The sequence below is a fragment of the Stigmatopora argus genome, chromosome 14 (assembly GCF_051989625.1).
Source record: "Stigmatopora argus isolate UIUO_Sarg chromosome 14, RoL_Sarg_1.0, whole genome shotgun sequence".
In the NCBI taxonomy this organism is placed as follows: domain Eukaryota; kingdom Metazoa; phylum Chordata; class Actinopteri; order Syngnathiformes; family Syngnathidae; genus Stigmatopora; species Stigmatopora argus.
The window spans coordinates 12,313,420-12,335,261 of NC_135400.1; the positions used below are offsets into that span (position 1 = coordinate 12,313,420).

At 41.9% G+C, this 21,842-nt stretch overlaps 3 protein-coding genes across 5 annotated transcripts; 2 read left to right on the forward strand and 1 right to left on the reverse strand.

Moving 5' to 3' along the window:
* Window positions 1-2: 2 nt before the first annotated feature.
* Window positions 3-13,443, forward strand: tmem100a (transmembrane protein 100a). 3 transcript variants are annotated; one of them, XM_077618919.1, is made up of 3 exons: window positions 3-150; window positions 9,811-9,985; window positions 11,875-13,443. In XM_077618919.1, the coding sequence occupies exon 3, from the start codon at window positions 12,908-12,910 to the stop codon at window positions 13,217-13,219; it is 312 nt and encodes a 103-aa protein (XP_077475045.1). In that variant the 5' UTR covers window positions 3-150; window positions 9,811-9,985; window positions 11,875-12,907; the 3' UTR covers window positions 13,220-13,443. The 3 variants fall into 3 exon arrangements, with proteins under 3 accessions (XP_077475045.1, XP_077475044.1, XP_077475043.1); XM_077618917.1 differs by lacking the exons at window positions 9,811-9,985; window positions 11,875-13,443 and adding exons at window positions 4,143-4,388; window positions 7,258-9,610 and having other exon boundaries at window positions 50-150; XM_077618918.1 differs by lacking the exons at window positions 9,811-9,985; window positions 11,875-13,443 and adding an exon at window positions 7,258-9,610 and having other exon boundaries at window positions 5-150.
* On the reverse strand, window positions 169-3,606 carry pctp (phosphatidylcholine transfer protein). The gene is made up of 6 exons (XM_077618915.1): window positions 3,448-3,606; window positions 2,732-2,849; window positions 1,883-1,962; window positions 1,637-1,808; window positions 1,501-1,568; window positions 169-772 (listed from the first exon to the last, which is right to left on the reverse strand). The coding sequence occupies exons 1-6, from the start codon at window positions 3,577-3,579 to the stop codon at window positions 698-700; spliced, it is 645 nt and encodes a 214-aa protein (XP_077475041.1). The 5' UTR covers window positions 3,580-3,606; the 3' UTR covers window positions 169-697.
* A 2,457-nt stretch (window positions 13,444-15,900) lies between the features above and the next one.
* Window positions 15,901-20,971, forward strand: mmd (monocyte to macrophage differentiation-associated). Its single transcript, XM_077618914.1, has 7 exons — window positions 15,901-16,466; window positions 17,211-17,292; window positions 17,396-17,556; window positions 18,129-18,203; window positions 18,680-18,781; window positions 18,862-18,931; window positions 19,938-20,971. The coding sequence occupies exons 1-7, from the start codon at window positions 16,441-16,443 to the stop codon at window positions 20,124-20,126; spliced, it is 705 nt and encodes a 234-aa protein (XP_077475040.1). The 5' UTR covers window positions 15,901-16,440; the 3' UTR covers window positions 20,127-20,971.
* Window positions 20,972-21,842: the final 871 nt, after the last annotated feature.

A 21,842-nucleotide genomic window follows, 5' to 3' on the forward strand; every position in this document is an offset into this window, starting at 1 on the left:
TTTGTGGCATCTGTTATCGTCAGCCAATCTGCTCCTCCTCTCCGCTCACGTGACACCCAGGTGTACCTCATTATAGACTCGATCACTGTTGACTTGCTTCAATGTTTGTTTGTTTGACCTCGGCTTCGTCGCAAAAGCATATTTTTCAAGGTAGGAATGTTACATTAATTACAATTGTGATAACATGTGGGCTTTATTTACAAATGTTTGTAAGGAAAAGTCCATCTATTGTGCCGTTATGTTTGACACTTGAATTGAACCTTAAGGCTCATTTCTATTGTCGTTGCCTTTGGAGGGCAACAAGTTGCAAAAAACTTTAATAATCGTTTACTCAATGTTTTTCTTTAAGTATTTTTTATATTACAGTGTTTGCTACATCTACAGTTCTATATTAACCTTTTAAGATCAAGCAGTTGTTTGTTTGTATTACAGCATTGATGTGTAGAATGACAGGAATGAATAACATAGGCTGTAAATATTAAAATATAACAGATTACAGATTGGGACAGCTAAAAAAAACAATCAAGTACATTGCATTCGTCATTAGAGTTGATTGAGTTGAGGTGATAAAGCCTTCCATAAAAGGCTTACATTTCACAAACCGCTGGAGTGTGTGTGTTTGGATAATAAAAGTCAGCAGGTCGATAGGAGGTCAGCCAATCATGTCCAAGATAGGAACTTCTCATCTGAAGCACATTCATTTTTTCTGACAATACAGCGGATAGTCGGCGCAGGCCTTTTTCATGTCCGTCAGGAAGCCCGGAACGCCGCTCTGTTCCGAGGCAAAAATGAAAATTGAATCATTAATCAGAAGAATATGCTGGAAAAGCAATACAATGTGACTGGTGTGTAGCCTTTGACCTTTACAAGCTGCTAATATGACTTGACATGAAATTATGCCGGCAAGATGGATTTTTCTTTAAATTTGTCAGGAAATGTTATTTCAGTGTTTCTTTCTATGTTTATGTATACACTTGAATTTCTATAATGTCACTTCTTGAATATTGAATTCTTATTCCAATTCAAAAAAAAAAAATGTAATCGTAGATATACATTTTGGGGGAAAATATTTCAAAAGGAATAAATAATTTTGGAAAAAAAAAAGCCACGAATAATAAAAAAAATATATAAATCTACATTCAAAGAGCGTTTAGAAAAGAAAACATAACTTTAATAAAATCAAACAAATGGTAGTAAATTGGAAAACAAAAACACCTCATTAAAATCACTGTGGCCTGTGGGAATTTTATCAAATCTTTGTTTGTTTTGCGACCGAATTCCTCAGCTACCATTGACGGCAATAGATGTCCAAATGCATTCTAACTCCCTGTTGAAATTGTCATTTTTCGACATCAATTTCCCTATTTTGCTAGCTGCCGCAATTCATACCCTGTGACCAGGGCTGGCTTGACCTTGAGCTCATGATCATTTTAGAATAAATCCTCATCTAACTTCGGCACCCCCCCGTTCTCCGCGACTATCCGACCCGGCTTCTCTCACCTTGGCCGCCCAGTTGACCAGCCAGGTGGGTATCATGCCCCCAGGATTGTCAAAATAGTTCATGAAAACTACAAAGAGGAAGACAAGGACTGGTCAAGGTGCGGTGGGCGGGGCTACGTTACGGTCAAAACCGGACCTCTGGTTCCCGTCTGGCCGTCGGCCTCCATGGCCACCGTCTGCTTGTAGTCTTGGACCCTCAGGATGCCGTTCTTCTCGGGGTAGGACGCCTCGGGCCAGCTCCTGGCCAGGATCACCCATATTTTGCGGCCGTCCACGTCCAGCACGCGTTGCTCCCTGACGTACAGATACTGCGGACGAAAAAGTGTCAAGGAAGACGGTGGGACGGCACGAGAAGAGGAATCTCGGGGGGCCGGGAGGATACGTCTCGGTTGGACAGGGGGAAGGGGTACTTGACCTCCCAGTAGATGGCCGCCCGTCCGTCAATCTCTCTCTCCGTCAGTTCTGACAAAGGACAACGTTAGTGGCAATTTGCGCGCTCAACGTGTCGGAAAAAAAATCGTCCAATAAGCGTCAGAATAGAGAATACTTTTTTGGTACAGTTTCTTGTTTTATTTTGTTCTGCCAACTGTCATTGGAGGAGCAAAAGTACTCACAATAAATACTCTGCTAATTCATTAGTTGTCACCTTATGTTTTTTTGTTAAGATTTAGCATTTTTTTAATGTTTCAACTTAATTTTTGTATTTTCATTTATTTAATCATTTATTTTTATGTAATTTTGACAGTGGTTCTTTTCTAATGCGCTCAGTTTTATTGGCCAAAATGGGGCCTGCTACTCATGATTTGAATTTACAATCCAAATTGTAATAAATTTACCCCAACTTTACAGAAAAATACAAAATACAAAAAAAGTAAAGAAAATACCCCATTCGATAAAAAATAAATAATCCACATTTAAATAAATGGAGTAAAATCTTCCAATAGATACTTGTTTCCCCATATCTGTCAACGTAATATTTGAAACGTTAAAATTGATTCATTAAAAAATAATTTATGCATATTGAACTTTTCACAATGACAACAATCACAGCCAGCCAGGAAAAAAAGCCCACATTTGCATCTACAAGCAACTAACTTGCCCTTCCTAGAGGTCAACTAGTACCTTCTTACCTGCTGCTTTCTGCAAATGCATGCGCGTGAACACAAAGACAAGGTCACCCGTGGAATTTAAAACGGCTCGGACGGGGCGACGTGACCCGGCCGGGCGTTACCTTTAACGTACGAGTCCCATCGCTTGCGGTACGTCAGGTCCATGTAGACGTCGGCGCACATTTCCGCCTGGCACCCGTTCAGCGAACCCCACACTTTGTACTCGTAAAGGCCCGTTTCCTGCAAATAAAATCGCATTGGCTGCCATTGACGGCTGTAGATGTCAAAACAGAAATTGCACCATCGCGTTTATCGGCAGATTAAAGCACCTTCCGTCAATTTGATTTTTAAAAATACTTCTGATCAAAAGTTTGCACACCCCCTGTTAAAAGGGCAATGTGGTTCCTGTTGACCTTTGCTCATTCGCTGCCAATCAAATTGATTGGACGTCTATTGCACCCATGTAGAGAATTGATGAAAAAACAACAACATTCAATCCGACCCAATTTAGTTTGAGTGTTATTATAGTTGTTATAATATAAAAATAATGCAGTTTAATGTCGAAACTGCACATTTTAAGCCAGCTCTGCTCCGTCTTTCACCGTTGATGTTAGCCATTGACTTAAGGAAATGGATTTCAGGAGAAAACAAGAAAACACATTTAACAAAATAAATGTTGTGCGTAGAACACGCCCCCCCCCACAATGATTTTTTGGGTCATTTCCCCGAGCAGTCCATTTGAAATAGGGTATATTATTTCCAACTGGGTATGTTGAAACACTTGACTACCGGGAATGGTGTGAAAACTGAGCTAACGTCGTTTCAGTAGCGAGCAAACCTTTTCGAAAAGTCTGTAAATTTGGACGCCCATGGTTTCGGTGAAGAGTTGCCATCCTCCGTCCAGTTGCGGCTCGTCGAGCTCCTTCCAGGCGGCCTGGAAGTCGCCGTCGTTAAAGCGCAGCGAAGACATGACAGCCAAAGGACGCTAGCTTGCAAATTCAAGCCTTTGGTTTCCGCAAGCAACCTTCAAAATAAAAGGCGCACTTGGTTTAACCCTTCGGGGACTGTGGTAGTACATCAAGGGAGAGGAAGTTCTCTCTGAACTTCACAGGCAGTGACTGTCTTAGTTAGTTAGTTGTTTATTTTGAAAAACACTCTCACTTGAAGTTGAGGGCAGCCAAAGGGTTAAAAACAAGAGCCTTAGAACAGAAGAGAAACTAAAACAATAAAATTCCCACAGCCACACCTATTTTAATTTGCCTTTATATTTCTTTTTCAGTTTCTGTTTTCATTTTTTAAATATATAATAATAATTCGTGAATAAAAGAGTTCATCTTAGATTATTTTCCAAAATCAATCCATTTCTGGAAATTATACAATGGAATATGAACAGAAAAGGCATCACTAAAAATATTTTCTGACTTCCTGGGAACATTATTTTTAAACATCTTTAGTATTATTTGACCTAAATCAAACCACTACCTCTTGGTAAATTTAACAAACCAACATACCTGTCGTTCTCTTATTGTGTAGAACCTCACCGGAAAGGGCCGACGGCAATCTATTCCGCTTGACTTGACACATGCGCCGTGTCGTCAATGGAAGCGCGTCGATGACGTCAGTTTGAGCTCAGCGAGCGTTTCGGCGGACGCGCGGTGAACTTCCACTTCAACTCGAGACCACCAAATGGGCTTTTCCCTTAACTTCTCGCCCACCTAAACCAGTCAAATGCAGCGCAGGCATTGAGTCTCAACGGCAGGCATGGATTTCCACCCCCAGGTGAGATTTATAGCCTGCCTATGACAGCGATAGACGTCCAATCCATTTGAAGTGGGAAGCCAACCTCCCACTTTAAATGAATTGGACATCTCCTCAAGGCAAACACATTTGAATCGGACGTGTATTACTGTCAGTGTCGCTGACCATAAATAGAGAATTTTACTTTGAAAATGAAAGCAAGTAGTGGCTCATAATATATTTATTATTGATTTTTAGTCGTTGGTTAGTGTCATTTTTTAAACCGGTTGCTCTTGAAAATGAAATCTAAAAAGTTTACGCACCCCTGCCTGTGCCTGTCTTAAGTATGGACTAAAAATGAATTATACCGGGGGGAAAAAACTTTGAATGTAGGGTCTCGTTAAAATTGGGTCATGGAAAAATGTTGTTCCCCAAATAATAGAAATATCACCAATATACTTGAAATCATTCCAAAATAGGAAACAGAAATATTATTTCAAAAGTTAAAAATGACATTGTTTCTGACAAGTTGCATCATTAGTTTTTTAATGTTGTCATTAGTTTGCACACCACTAGACCAATCTGTTGGTCAAAATATCAAAATATTGTCCCCCAAATATTAAAAATCCAATTTTTAGTGTCAGTGTGGCTTCTGCAAATGTCTCCAATGCAAAATACTGCTGTTTGTCTCTTCATATTTAAAAAATAAATCCTAAAACTAGTCATTCTCTAAACCAAACCTTAAAATAAACCCCTCTTAAAAATGTAAGGCTAATTAAAATTCAAAAGTTAAATGCAACAAAGTCACTGCAACATTTAGCTTGTGTGATCTTATAGTGGAAAAAACACCACAATTCTTTCTCTAAACCCAAACTGACGTAGAATACTTTAAATTATACCACCAGCTCATTTATACAAAATTTAAAGTTTTTTTTACATTTCAGTATGCAGCAATTTAGTATTAAAAAAATGTGTGTATGTGTAGTATATCATACCTGTCAACTCTTAAGTTTTTCTCCATATTTTATACATTTTTTGATCATTTCAAATATAAAAAAATGTAAAAAATATAACAACTTTTGTACAGGATTTTTTTAAGTACATTTTTTTTGTAAAACTGATCTCGTTTTACCCATTTCGGCTCTAATCCGGATCGTCTCGGACACGGGTAGCAGACGAAAACGTCGTTATCGACGGCTAATAGTCATCTTTTAAGCATGATATACGCATATTTTTCACGATATAAATATATCACGTAAGCAAGCAATGTACCCAGACAGTCAAGCTATCAGCGTCATACAGTGACATCTACAGAATCTTGAATTTAGTCCATACTGATTGGTCACCCAGTCCACTTTGGAGAAAATGTTTGACTTAAGTGCGCCCTTTGTGAGTAAATATGAGCCGCGTTGTGTTTGGATGGTTTATTATCGCCCAATAAGGGGAATTGCAATCATTAATAAGGGGATCAATTGGCTGAGGTTGACAGGTATGACTATGTATATATATTTTTTGAACTCGGTATGGGTGAAGTAGCGGCCGATAGCACACAGGCGGGTGTCGGAATGGGTACGGGGAGCCAAAATATGCAAGGGGTCCAACACTGCAAATAATGAAAGCATAAGAAAATAAACGCTGGCGTGTTGGGAAAGCGATAAATGGCAACCATGTGCGGTATTTCAGCAAAGGCGTTTTGCAATATTGGGCCCGAGCGCCGCGTAATGTCATCCCGGCGCTCTCCAGGGAATGTCTCAGCTCGTGCTGGGCCGCCGGCTCCTGCGTCATCCAGCCCGAGTCGGGAGGCGGCCCGGAATGCGCCGGGGGTTACGCGGGTTCGCCGCCGACGCCTCCCTGGGAATTCTGACAACAAACATCTGCGGGAGTCGGCTCATTGTTTATTGGGGCTCCTGGAAGCTTTCCAGGTCCGCTTCGTCCACTTTCTCTTGCCGCGTGCACCGCTGGGACTCCGACGCCTTGACGTTTTACGACCGCTAGGACACGTCGTGCCGGCGTCGGGGTGCGGGAAGACAATCCGTCGCTTTAAAGCGATTCTTTCTTTATAGCAGCTAGTTTGTGCTTTTGCGTGGACGCTAATTGGAGAAAAATATGGACGGAACTAAATTGGCAGCCTGTTGGTTGTCCTAAATGGAGAATTGGGGTCAAAACGGGGGTCTTCGAGATCCATTTCGTAATCTGAATTCCCGCTTAAATCGGATTTCAATGTTGTAGGTGGAATTTACATCAAATGACTAAAAGTCATTTGTATTGAAATAGCAGAAGAGTTGCCATTATTGGAGTTTTCTAAAGTTTATTTGCAACCGAAAACACAGAACACGGCTATTGAAAATGAAACCAAAACAGCCAACTTGTCCCTCTATTTGGACACACGGTGCGTTTAGGAACAGCCCAGACGGTAGTCAACACGTGAACCATACGTGCAACCCGATTCGTTACATTACTCCTTATTTTTAGGTTACGTGAACCGGAAGTCGTTTGACTTTGACTATTGGCGGCGTAAGGTCGGCGTGATCGCCCAACGGCATTTGGCAACGCGCAAGGAGATTTGTTGAGAAGATGCCTTCCATTTTATCCATTACCCTCACAAGGGTCGTAGGGGGTGCTGGAGCCTAATCCCAGCTGACCACGGGCACCGGGCCGGGGACACCCTGAATCGGTGGCCAGCCAATCGCAGGGCACAAGGAGACAAAGGACAGTCATTCGCGCTCACCCTCGCACCTAGGAACAATTTCACATACAATTAAGCTAGCACGCATGTTTTGGGGATGCGGGAGGAAACCGGAGTACCCGGAGAAAACCCACGCAAAGCATACGTAGGAAAGTCCGGACCGAATACTGAATACCGAATACCTTTCACTGAATAGTGAAAGAATGTCATGTGGTCCCAACGTAGGCAGGGGGCCCAGTTTGAGGAGCGGCGGAAGCGCGCCATGCAGGGAGAAGGCGCCCCCGACGCCATGAAGAGCGCCCCGGAAAAGAGCCAGCGCCCCGCCGCCACGGCGGTGGTGGACGTCCCTCTGGTCAACGAGGTCCAGCTGGCGGCGGCCACGGGCGGAGCCGAGCTGTCGTGCTACCGCTGCACGGTGCCATTCGGCGTGGTGGTCCTGATCGCCGGCGTGGTGGTGACGGCGGTGGCGTACGGCTTCAACTCGCACGGCTCCACCATCTCCTACTTGGGATTGGTCCTGCTGTCGGCCGGCCTGGCGCTTCTGGCGGCCAGCGCCGTCTGCTGGAAGGTCCGGCTGGGGCGCAAGAAGGAGCGCCGGCGCGAGAGCCAGACCACCCTGGTGGCCCATCAGAGGAGACTTTTTACGTGAAGACGACCATGCTCTCGGGGACTGGTTTCGGGACCACGGGCCACGCACAGCTTTGGAAAAACGGCGGAGGTGGGCTTCCTTCCGTTGACATCTCCACGTGGGAAATTGGAAAAGAAGTCCTTTCAATGTCCAAATGTCTCTTATTAGGACTCAAGAGTAGAAACGTGTATAAGAAAATGTACTGTATGCTAGCTTTAATAAAGTCCAAATATAGTTTAGAAATCATATTTAATGGCTACAAAAGAGATTTAATTTTTCGCTGACAGACCCTCCCAGTCCAAATGGATTGGACAACTGTTGCCCTCAATAACCATGAAACATGATCTTGAATTTATTTTCTTCTTGATAATATTTTTGCATTGACAAAAAAGCCCCCAAAACCTTTGATTTCAATGATCAAAAAAGACCACGTTGCCCCTAGCAACATGGCCACCACGTCGATTCACCACCATCTTGCTAGTGGTTGGCATCTTGACTAAAACACAATCACTGTATAGTCATCTGTTAAAAAGTTCAATATAGTTGGTTACTTGGTACAACCAAATAAGGCAAAAAAATCTGGTTAATTTCCAGTAAAAAAAAAATGGTAGGTTTTTTTTTGGGTCAAAATTGGAGGTTTATCTGTTTTGCTCACTTTCTACATTGACATCTACATTTGTGGAAATGTTTTAGGGGGTTTGGGTCAATTTTTAGATTTTTTTTGGTATTTGTGCTTTTTGGTTATTTGGGCTGTATTTTACTGAGTGCAATTTTTGGTCAATTTACTTCATCTTTCAGTAAATATGTGGGCAATGTTTTGGAGATTTCTCTGAAAGTATTGTCTGATTTCAGTGAGATTTTTTTGGGTCAATTTCTACAAAATTCATGTTACATTTGTTGGGAAATGTTGTCAATCTCTAAAAGTTGTAGCTGATGTTTTTGGTCAAAAATTTAAAAATTTCAACCCATGTTGGACTCAAATATTTATGTAGGAATATTATGTCAGTTTCTATTCAAGTAACGGCCGTAATTAGGGAGATTTTCCGCTCATTTCTATTAAAATTCTTTTACATTTGTGGGAAAGTTTTGTTGATTTTTGGAGGGATTTTCACTCCATTTTAAGGACATTTTCAGTTCATTTGGGAGAAAATTTTCCTCAATTTCTGTGTATGTAATGCCTTATTTCAAGATCACATTTGTTTATTTTGTAGGATATTTACAGTAAATTTATCAGTTTTGTCAATTTCTGTCTGTTAGTGACATTTTCACTCCATTTTTCGGTCACACATTTGACGTTTCTGAAAAAAGCGACCCTTTTTTTTTAGGAAATTTTGTCTGGGTTTCCGTCCCTTGCGACGCAAATACGGCAGGAAGAAGAAAGTTGTGCGGCGCTTGGAAATAGTCGGGACGCGGAAGTTTATTTTTAGCCAGCATTTGCGTTGCTATGCGTCGGCGCGATACCCGATACGACAACTCAACGCCTGTCTTGCGTCAAAGGGGACACCACCACCAACACCCCCACGACAACATCCAAATCGCACGTACCACAGCCTTTTTCACCCCGCAAAATTTCCACAAGGGAAACAATCCCCAGCAATTCATCAAATGATTTATATTCCATCTTCCATTCCCTTCTAATATGCATAAATGGGTTTCATTTGGGAATTATTTCCACTCCGTTCTTCCAAAATATTTTCATTTAAATGTTAAATGTTTTGCTATGCCAAGGTAACAAAATTATCCATAAGTTATAATAGATTTTTTTAAATAGATATAGTACAGACTATTTTGACACTGTTGAATCAAACCTCAAAGTAACAACAAACCACAATTAAGATACTAACTCAATTTATCCCATTGGGTGACAAAGTTTATCCGCTTTATTTATGTGAAATACATTATTTAAATTTGTTTTGGTGCTGCACAACTGGAAAAAATGATTCGGGTTTTTTCTGCTTCATTAAAATCACCTTTTTATATGATTATAATTTTGCGGCAGCTCTTTTCAAATTAAAGACTTTTTTAACTCATTGTTTATTCATCTTTTGTATATTTCTTGTATCATCTGATGTCAACAATGGAAGTGTTTACATTATGATTTCCATCTCAAATGTCAATGTACAACTAAATACGTCCAATTCTAACTCAAGGACTAGAAAGTGAAATATTTGACTGCTGCCCGTCCATCCCATCCATAAAGATTGGACGCCTGGTCTGTCTGAGAGCGGCGCTTTTGCAGGATGTTTGAAGGAAGTGGACCTCCTCGACGCCGTCCAGAACCTTCACACGCCCGGGAAGGAAGTGGCGTCAGCGGCTAACGTGAAGGTGAGCCAAACCCAGCGACTGTGTGTGTGTGTGTATGTGTGCGTCCGTGTGTATGTTTGTGTGTGTGTGTCGCATTCAGACACTTCCTGTGTGGAGCCCCCACCAGGGAGCAGCCACAATCCAAATGAGGTGCAGCAGCAAAATCCTTTTTTCTCAAGCGTGAGCACGAGTGACTGCCTTTTGGGCGGAGCCTCTCCTCGCTCAGTCTCCGCCTCTTTTTTTTGGTATATGAGATTAATTTTTCATCTGATAATTTGTTTTGTTTTAGTTAGTTAAACCACATTTTGTTCACGTTCATTCATGCTGAAACAATTGATCAAAGCAATTTAGCATTCGGCGCCAACATCTGCATCCGTCCGACCCAACAACATCTTGCATTCGTCTTCAACTTCCTCTCTTCTCACGGCAGTTCTGGCCGGATTGACCATTTCCATGTGGGCGCCACATGGCGCCCCGGCGAGTGACGCACGAAGCCGTCGGGTCTTCCCAACGCAGCGTGGTGAAACGTCCCGACCGTGCTTTCGAGACCATGAAATGGACCCCCGCCTCTTTGATGTTGAAACTCAAAGACCCACGGGTGGCCGGGGAAGTGACATCATTCTTCTCCCCGTGTCTTTGAGGGAGGAGCTCGCCCCCCGGCGGGACGTCGTAAAAGCCATCCCCGGCCCCCGTGCGTCATACGTCAAGGGGAATACTCGGAGATGATGGACGCCAAAGAATCCCCAGAGCGCGGCCCCCTACTGCGAATACCCCCCTCTTCTCGAACTGTCATAAATGAAGAAAAATCTGGCTAGTCGCGCCCAGAAGCAAAAAGTGAAGTTGTTACGCAAGGCGCGATGTCGCAAGACGGCTCCGGGGAGGTCCGCTGGGTTTGCTTGCACCTCCCTTAACTCTTTCAGTCCCTTTGACGACCATAGACTTCTAACCATGGGACTCTTTTCAACCTTCTGATTTGAATTTATATAAGTTTATCATCAGTAAACGCACACTGTATAATAAGTACTGAGTGAGTACCATGGCATTTAAAATAAGCATCCAGGAAGTCTTAAGAAGATGCAACGTGTTTGAAAGAGACACAAATCACGCGTGTCAAGTTACCACGGGACGGGCGTTTTTCTCCTCGGGAGGCTTTGTTTTCGTCGGGGCAGAAGTGGCAAGTACGCACGGTGTTACACAAGCGCCACTCGGCTGACCTCATGGAACGTCTGGCCGCTGACGCACCAGGAAGGTGGACCCGGCTCGGGCGGGCGGGCGCCCATAATCCCCCCTGAGCCACACAACAATGCGCACCCCTTTCAAGAGAGTGTGCGACTTATTATATTTTATGGAACACCCACTGAGCAAAACGGAAAATTAGGCAAAATGGAGGGAAAAAGTCGGGAAAACAGATGGGGGCAAAAGATGGAAAAGGGAAAATAGGTGGGAAATGGGCGGAAAAGGGCAAATAGATGGGAAATGGGCGGAAAAGGGAAAATAGATGGGGAACATACTCGGGAAGATGGAAAAGGGAAAAAGGTGGGAAATGGGCGGAAAAGGGAAAATAGATGGGGAAATAAGTGAAAAATGGAAAATGGATGGGAAAACAGACGGAAAAAGGAAAATAGATGGGGAAATAAGTGGAAAATAGATGGGAAAACAGACGGAAAAGGGAAAATATAGTCGGAAAAATAGATATTGAACATACTCGGGGAAAATGGATGGGAAAAATAGACTAAGCTTACGGGTGTCGTTTTCCCCACACATTTAGCCCACACTTGGGCACGGACAGGCGCACTTTCCATCGCAACCGCAAGGTGTGCGATTCAACACCCGCCCTTTTCTCCATGACACACTTGATCACCCGCACTGTTACCTTTGTCATCATGTGCGATGTTTTTTTTCCTCCCCAGAAGTCTGGCAGACTTTGGAAGGAACAACAAAGTCGCCGCGCTTCCTGTTCTTGACGGGCGGGCGTTTTGCTCCGGACTGGCTGGCACCGCTCGCCTCGCCGCGACAGATGGACGTAGCAGATAGACCAAGAGAGCGGTCGCACGAGTAAAGCCAGCCGGGTGGAGGCCTCCCAAACAATCACATCCGCCACAAATGTTTGTCTCTGGAAGGCCCACCTAGGAGGAGGCAGCAAGAAAACAGACGGAGAGAGAGAATAAGAAGATGGAGAGAGAGAGAGAGAGGAAAAGGAAGCAGTAATCAAAATGGAACTACGTACGTATATATATTCATTAATATGCACTGTCCCTTTATTAAATAAAACTCAAACGAAAAGAAGCTGTAAGTGGAAGAAGAGGAGAATGAGGATGACGAAGAGTGAAAAGAGAGAGAGGAAAGGTCCCTGGCCTTTGCGACGTCAACAAGTCATCCGTCCATTGCTGCTCTCTACTGGCCAATAGCCGCAACTGCACGTGCACCAGAACTTGCCCATAGTACTGCTCATCTTTTTGCGTCATGGACGGCAATAGACGTCCAAAACACGTGACCGGAAGGAACGATCGCCGCCGGCCCACTCGGTTGGCGCCGATTGGACGTCAAAGAATTTGAAATGTAAATATTCAGTTTGAAATCCAACGGCGTCTTGGCATTGGCCATTTCACCTGCGCAAACTTAGAGCCGCATCACCGTATCTCCCCGCCCTTTTCCTGAGCCGGAATTTGGCCAGATGGCCGCTGCCGCCAATCCCCGCTCACAATCGAGATTAAGATTACGCCGCACGCCCGCGCGCACCCGCGCAACCGCAGCCAGGGCAACGACATAAACCAGAATCCCTCGCCGAGTCACCAGCGAATTTATTAAAACGAGCCACCCCATCCGGAGTCGCCGAGCAGAAAATGGAGGCGGCGGGACAGCCGGAGGCCCCGGGCGGCACGGCTTCAGCGGCCCCCAACTGGGTTTGAACCCCCACCACCCGCACTCAAAGCGGCGCGCGTCATGGGCTTTCTGGAGAACTACCAAGAGATCGACCCGGTCACCCTCAACCTGTGCATCCTGATCGCCAGCTACGTCATCCTGCTCTTGGTTTTCCTCATCTCCTGCATCATGTACGACTGCCGCGGCAAGGACCCCACCAAGGAGTACGCGCCCGACCCGCAGCCCACCCAGTCGCCCATCCGCCTGGTGGTCATGCAGAGCTCCCCGGCCCCGGTGGCGCGCTGGGACGCCGCCGCCGCCGCCAACATGATCGCCACCTACCACGAGCCCTCGCGGGCAGACTTTGGGGAGAAGAAGAGCACCATGGTTTGAGCGCCCGCCCCCCCCCTCAGAACTGCTCCGTCCTCGCTTCTCCTGGTTTTTTTGAACCCCCCCTCCCCAGTCCTCCTTTTACTTGGAAAGCGGGCCGTGCGCGTGAAATCCCGCTGGAGGATCCGCCGCAGGCCAAAGCCTGAAGTCTGCTCGCCTAATGTCAGATGTCACAAGTGATAAAGGCCGCTCGCTTGTTTTGACGCACTCTCAGCCTCGGGATTAAGGTGAGCCAAAACATTCGGGGAAAGGAAAGGTTGCCCAGGCGGCCTAAAAAAAAAGCCGCCAAATTTAGACTTTCTATAATGGGCAAGGACGTAACCTCCAATGAAGGACACCACTTTTCTCAATAGACTGGCCAGGTCTGGTTTGAAAATCAACTGTTTTTTTATACATTGAAGCCACAGTAACTTTACAGTTACAGTAATATTCCCATCAGTGAAATTGAGGAAAGAACTTAACAGCATTTCTACAGTTGTTAAGGCATTAAAGACATTGGCTTGGCCGCGATTCAGGATGCTAGCTAGATGAGGCTAATCTGATCCCAAAAAAATGAACCGTTTTTTATATCTGCCACACAGTAATTTTGGCATCTTATTAATGACCACACTCAAGATGAGGAAACACATCAATGAAAACCAGTTGAAAAGTATTTCATAAATGAACCCAATCCATTCAGGCTAGTATGGCTAGTAGACATTGATGTGTTTGGAAGAACTGTTGAAAAGATGTCGAACTAATTCGGGCTAGGCAGAAGGAATGGTTTTGTTTGTGGGGGGAAAAAAATCGGGTGAAGTTCAAGAAATGTTCAATCAAATCGAGTCGGCCATTTTTTTCAGGGCTTTATTGTGGAAGGCACATCAATTTCAGGCTTAAAAAATAATTCAGTTTTTGTGTAGTGCTGGTAACATGAATCATTCAAGTGCTCAAATTTCTTACTCATTTGATTGAGAGAGGTCATAAATTCCTAAAGTCTCTAATAATTTAATGTCCTAATCAACTCATATTTCCCACTCATTCAATTGCGAATGGTCATAAACCAATCTGTTTAATTCCGTTTGATTCTCTGTCCTGTTGTGGCTTCCAGATGTCCATTTTTATTTCACTAAATTGAGGGTCACAAATCAGTCTCATCACGTCATGAATCGCAAAGGGTTCAAAAGTTAGTGGTAAATTTGGGGACATAAAATTGATCCACTCATTTTGATATAGATGAAGGTTGTAAAATCAAATAACTGTCTGACTGCAATACAAATCTAAGCCATCGTTTTATAATGTTCAAAGGCCATAGATCCATTTCGGTAGTGTGTCTTTATCCGCATTCGTCAAGTGGTCATAAAATCTCCAAGCCTTAATTTCTAACATGATAAACTGCTTTAATACCTTTAATACTGCCAATATTGTTCTTTGGTGAATGGTCAGAAATCGGTCTGTTGTGGAAAAGTATGGTTTTATGTGCGTGAATGCTTTCCAGGTGTCTTTTCAAATCCAAGTCTACTTTCTCATCGCTAGCGTTGGGGATTAGCCTAACCTTTTGGGTACGTCTGCTCAGAGACTTTACGTAACGCCAAGAGTCCTTTTTAAGGTTTGGAGCCCTTTAAACAAAGTCAGGAATACAAATAAGATATAATATTGCCAGAAAAAAAACAAAAAAATCCCCAGGAAATCTCCAGTAAATTTATGGGAAGGTTTTGTCAATTTCGATTAAAGAGGACAACTTTAAGGGAATTTATTTGTCAATTTCAGGTCATGTTCCTGGCAATTTTAATGTAGTGTTCCGGAGAAAAAAAATGGCCCAGCAAATTCACAGTATTTATTTCTTTTGGCGATACATCCAATCCATTTTGATGGTCAAACTAGATCTCCTTCAAGCGCATATTCGATCTCTGCCAGGCCTCCTTAATAGCATGACATGTCCCGTCCAATAATTCCCCTTAATGCGTCGTTTAGGCTTTTATTTTTTTATTTCCCCGTTGAGAAGGATAAGTTGGAGAGAGCCAGCTTGTCATTGGCCCAAAGTAGAGATTGCACTTACATAAAGACTCTTATTTCATTCATCAAGCGCGCTTATGTAATAACATGCCATCTGGACAACAACTTCAAATACAGACTCACCATTTGTAAAATGGGGGAAAAATATTATATGATGTGCGAGCTGTTTTATTGATATTGTCACTCCAGACATTATTTTTAATCAATCATTGAATTTCACTTTTTAGGGATCATATATTTATAGTCATGAAATACATGTGAATAATGTCAACCATTTGACATCAAAGTTTAAAAAATGAACTCACTGGCTGCCATGGGTAAAGGAAGTTGAAACAATACATAGTAAAAGAAAAATACACTAATTTAAAAATAATATAAGAAATATAATGCTACATAAAGTGCAAATTTATTATAATTTTTAAAATATATTTCTAGTGAACATTTCAAAGTATACCAATTGTCATTTTTCAAATAATATAATGCTATGTAAAGTGCAAATTTAATATAATTATTTTAATATATTTCTAGTGGACATTTCAAAGTATACTAATTGTCATTTTTCAAATAATATAATTCTATGTAAAGTGAAAATTTAATATAATTATTTTAATATATTTCTAGTGAACGTTTCAAAGTATACTAATTGACATTTTTCAAATAATATAATGCTACGTAAAGTGCAAATTAAATATAATTATTTTAATATATTTCTAGTGAACATTTCAAAGTATACTAATTGTCATTTTTCAAATAGTTTGTGAATTCAATGATTTCTCATTTAGGCTACAGCCTTCAATTGGTCTTCTCGAATGTGATTGGCTCAAGCCACTGTCGATCACAATGCGGATCCGCCCACCCATTGTAGGGACACCCGGTGGCTGGCAGGCGTGTACTGATTGAGCGGCTGGCCGTCCTCCTCGGCTTTCTCACCGCCGCGATTTTTTCCTTACCCTTTCGTTGTCGCTTTTCGACCATGGACTTTGATACCTCACGGGCTTAGCGGCCAGTCAGCACCCGATCCAGGATGTTATGGAGGAAAAGACTAAAATGGTGCCCTAGAACTGTTGCCAGAGTGAGCGGCTAGTGCGCGTGTAGCCGGCGAGCTAATGCTAATCAAGTGTTGCGGCTACCCTTGGGCCATAGAGCTTCATCCCCTCCCCACTTTTTTTTCTTATCTCCTTTTTAATTGAAATAATCTTTTTTTTCGCTGCTCGGGATCACAAGACGCTGAAATGAAAAGAGTTAACAGCTTCCACAGGTGAGATATCAAGTGTGTTTTTATTCAATTTAACACGCGTGGGACATCATTAAATGCGCAACAGGAAATAACCTTTCATAATATGACGGGAAGTCTTTTCAAATGAGTTGCGGAATACGTAACATTTTCTGTAAAACATGGAATGTGCATAGAATGACAACAGGAAATAACCTTTCATAATATGACGGGAAGTCTTTTCAAATGAGTTGAGGAATACGTAACATTTTCTGTAAAACATGAAATGTGCATAGAATGACAACAGGAAATAACCTTTCATAATATGACGGGATGTCTTCAAATGATTTCAGGAATAAGTACCATTTTCTGTAAAACACCGCTTTGTCGCCATCGTCCGGCGATCATGGGCAAATGTAAACCTCATTCTTATGACGTATGAGTTTTGCCAAATAGCAGAGAATTGGCTTAACGTGTTTACAGTTGGGAAGATGTGCTATTTTTGTTTGATACTTTCTATTTCATCTTCTGAGAGAATCTCTGGTATTTCAGTCCTCTAAATATTAGAAGTAGCCGCGAGAGGGCGCTATTGGCTTGTGAAAAGCCAATGAATAGTTGTGCTCTTATAATGACTAAATTTAAATGCAACCAAATCACTATAACTAAAGAGTACAAAGAATTGTTGTTTTGGAGAGCTTTTTGATTTATTGTCCCATATGTCTTATGCATGTTATTTTTCTTTGTCTGAAATATTTTCAACTTAACCAATGTTTTTTTTGTGTGGTCCAGATTCATGAACGGACGGCCTTCCGCTAACTGTCGCTACCAGCCCACCTGCTACGAGCACGCCGCTAACTGCTACACCCATGCGGTGAGTCCACGAAGGAACGATAGCCGGCAGACTGGCCGGTCCGAACGGATTGGATGTCCGTCCATGACGGTTTAGACGTGTGTGTATGTGTGTGCGCACGCAGTTTCTGATCGCGCCCGCCCTAGTGGGCACGGCGCTGCTGCACCGTCTGTCGGCCGATGGATGGCAGCAAGCCACGGCGTGGGTGTACGGCCTGGGCCTCGTCGCCCTCTTCCTCGTCTCTACCGTCTTCCACGTTGTCACCTGGAAGAGGAGCCACATGAGGTCAGGAAGCCGCACGAGGCAGAGATTTGTATTTTGTTGCATATTTTGGGAATTTCAAAAGTCGGGGCAAAATTATTTGGTTCCAGAAGTTTTTTTTGTGTGAGTTGCATTGGATACAAGGATATTTTACTTTGAATTGGCATCATCTTTAATACCACCCACTATAAACTGTATAAACCGCCATTTTTTTATTGTCAACTAAAAATGTCGCTGTAATGGATGACATTTTTGAGCAGCTCCCAAAGAATTTGATAAAAACGTTCTATAAACCCCTTGAAATAGATTTTTATTTTTTAAAGAAATCTCTGGAAACTGGCCAACTTTGAGTACAAACACAAATATTGTAGAAATTGACTCATCGCTTATGTTATAAATAGCCTTAACTGAAATTGACAAAACCTCGCCAGAAATTTTATCGGATTCCATCATTTCATTTTGGGAAAAGCATGGAAACTTCCTAGAAATCCCCCCCAAAAAACGCTATAACAAACTGCAATTTTTTACACGAATTGAGAGAATTTTCCTTGAAATTGAGTTGATTCTTTTGACCCTTTTTTTTTTTTTAATTTCAGGGAAGTGGAGCATTGTTTCCACATTTGCGACCGAGTCGTCATCTACGTCTTCATCGCCGCCTCTTACACGCCTTGGTACGTACATGTGCGTGTGCGGTCGATTGGTCGCCGGTCTTTTGGTCGCCCCGACCGCGACAACGGGCGACCAAAAGACCGGCGACCAAACAAGGTAAAAGAACACAGTCAACGCATCAATAAAAGCCAACAATGGCCATGAGCAGTTTCACTGAGCCGACGTGTGAGCGTATAAAAGTTTGTATGTACATGCGTTGTCCCTTTAAGAAGCTACGTCAGTCAGGGTCTTAACAAGTTCTCCAACAAAAAACAATAAAAGTCCGGGAAATTTGGAGCTTTTCTTTAGCCTAATAATTACTAGGGCATGAAGTATGACTAAATAGTCATTCGCAGTTTGTCTTTAGGGAATTTGAGCAACGATTTAAATGGTAATTATCACTTACCTTCCGGGCGACCAATCGACCGTGTACTGTACGTGTGCGCGCGCACCATCCTGTTGTGACCACGACCTTGAATCTACTTCCCGTGTCGTCCAGGCTGAACCTCCGCGAGCTGGGCCCGGTGGCGTGTCACATGCGTTGGGCGGTGTGGCTGATGGCGGCCGCCGGCACCTTCTACGTCTTCAACTACCACGAAAAGTGCGCCCATTGGCCGCCGTCTTGTGGTTTTGGTCGTGGCCGACCGACACTGACCGGCGTGTCGCTTGCAAACGTTTCAGGTACAAAGTGGTGGAGCTGGCCTTCTACCTGACCATGGGCTTTTTGCCCGCCTCTGTCGTCACCTCCATGGTAAGTACGCGCGCACACACAAAAACATCCATACAAATTGTTAATCATGTGGAGATAAATATGAACTCAAATACGGTAGTACCACATTTATTGCGGTTAAAAGGTCCCTAAACCTACCAAAATAGGTGAATGACCACCATTTAGGGAGTGTTTTTATTTGATTCTCTATTTAATATTTTTTTTACCCAACTTCATATTTGTGTTATTGTTAATACACTGTAAATTCATGAAAATAGAAAGAAATGGGGAACAATCAAAATAAATAAATAGTCAAATTATAGTTAAATCCATGTTGAAATCAAGAATAATTAAACACTCAAATATTTTCAAATATAGTTGTTTGTATACAATCAAATTTAATACAAATACAACATATTGAATATGATTTAAAATGTATAGAAATTGAAACAAATTTAATACAAATGCAACATATTGAATATCATTTAAAATGTATAGAAATTGAAACATTTAATACAAATTCAACATATTGAATAGCATTTAAAATCTATAGAAATTGAAACATTTAATACAAATTCAACATTGAATATCATTTAAAATCTATAGAAATTCAAACTAATTTAATACAAATTTAACATATTGGATATCATTTAAAATCGATAGAAATTCAAAAAAATTTAATATAAAATTCAACATATTGAATATCATTGAAAATCTAGAAATTCAAACAAATTTAATACAAATTAAACATATTGCATATCATTTAAAATCTATAGAAATTGAAACAAATTTAATACAAATTCAACATATTGAATATCATTTAAAATCTATAGAAATTGTAACAAATACATATAAAAACATCAAAATAAATACTCAAGTCAGTATTTATACTGAAGTGAGTAAACTCACAGCGGAAGGAAGAAAGCAACCAGAATTGGGCGTCTATCACCGTCAATGGCAAAGAGACTAAAACAGGCTTTAAAGTACTAGTGTGAGGAAGTTAGTTTTTCCCGGTGACAAATCTGAACGCCGTGTGTGTGCTCATCAGAGGCCGACGGAGGGTTTGCTGGAGCTGGCGTGCGGCGGCCTGTTGTACTGCGTGGGCGTGGTCTTTTTCAAGAGCGACGGCGTCATTCCGTTCGCGCACGCCATCTGGCACGTCTTTGTGGCTCTGGCCGCCGCCGTTCACTATTACGCCATCTGGAAGTACCTCTACGCTCACGCCGGCCCGTCCTGAGAGCGCCGGCGCCGCCTCCAACTCGTTTACCGCTCCCGTTTTTATCACCGATCTCGATCATTCCACGGTCTGCCGACCGATCACGCCGACGAAAAACAAACCGCACTCGGTCGCGGGAGGAGTTTTAAACGCGTTCACTCTCATTGACTGCCATGGGCGTCCAATCGGCTTGAACTAGATCGCTGCCAACTACTCAAAAGTTCAAAAGGATTGGACGTCTATCGCTGTCAGCAGGACTGAAATGACCCTTCACTGCCAGTCAAACAAACGCATTGGACATCTATCCCCGGCAATGGCGGCTTTTGAGAAAGCAAGTCACCTACAAGAAACCCCATTTTTTTGTTTTGTTTTTCTTTTGGGATGAAAATTGCTATTTTTTTGTCCCGGCGACCAATCACGCGTTGAAGATGGAAGACGTTAATGGGGAAGAATTGATGGTGATCATGTCAAGGGAGAAAAGACAGTTTGTCCTTTATTTTTCTCTGGACATTTCAAAGTGGCGACCAATCACACAGTATTCCTGGGCAACACTTTGAGGATCGTTGTTTGTCCACGTATTTCAAGAGAAGCGACTGAACTGGCATTTTGCACCAACTTGGCAGAAAACCAAGTGAATCAAGAGACCTCTTTGGAGTGTTAATTTTGATGCTGCCATTTTTTTGACGCATTTCAAGAGTTGGACTCCAACGGCTTTTGTGTTTCGCTTTCTTTTTCAAGTCATGTGTTTGTGATGTCACTTTCTGCTCATATTTTGTAACTTCCTGGCCTTCCCGCTGCCGCTGTCTTCTCTCGTGGTGCTACTAACCTCCTCTTGATGAAATAAAACATATCAGTATGAATCTTTAGTTTGATTTGTATTCTTCTGTGTTGTATTAGATATTTACAAAAAAGCCTTTCTAAACATGGTAATTTTTTAAGAAAAAAGCCTTACTATACTATGTTGATTTTTAAGAACGACATACTATAGTAGGGCTTATTTCTTAAAAAAAATGACCATGTATAGTAAAGCGTTTTTCAAAAAAAAAAACGACATACTATTGCAAGGCTTTTATTAAAAAAAATGACCATGTAGAGTAAGGCTTTTTTTCTTATAAAAATGACATAGTATAGTCAGGCTTTTTTTCTTAAAAAAACGACATAGTATAGTAAGGCTTTTGTCATAAAAAAATGACATAGTATAGTAAGGCTTTTTTCTTAAAAAACGACATCATATAGTTAGGCTTTTTTTCTTAAAAAACGACATAGTATATATAGTAAGGCTTTAAAAAAAAAACGACATAGTATAGTAGGGCTTTTTTTTCTTAAAAACAACATAGTATAGTAGGGCTTTTTTCCTTAAAAACTACACAGTATAGTAAGGCCTGTTTCTTAAAAAAAAAACGACGATTTATAGTTTTTATAGCGTTTTTCTTAAAAAAAAAAAGACCATGTATTGTAAGGCTTTTTTTCTTTAAAAAAACGACATAGCATAGTCAGGCTTTTTTTTGTAAAAACATGACAATGTATAACAAGTCTTTATTCATAAAAAAACGACATAGTATAGTAAGGCTTTTTTTCTTAAAAAACGACATAGTATAGTAAGGCTTTTTTTCTTAAAAACGACAAAGTATAGTAAGGCGTTTTTCTTTAAAAAACGACATAGTATAGTAAGACTTTTTTTCTTTAAAAAAACGACCATGCATTGTAAGGTTTTTTTTCTTTAAAAATGACCATGTA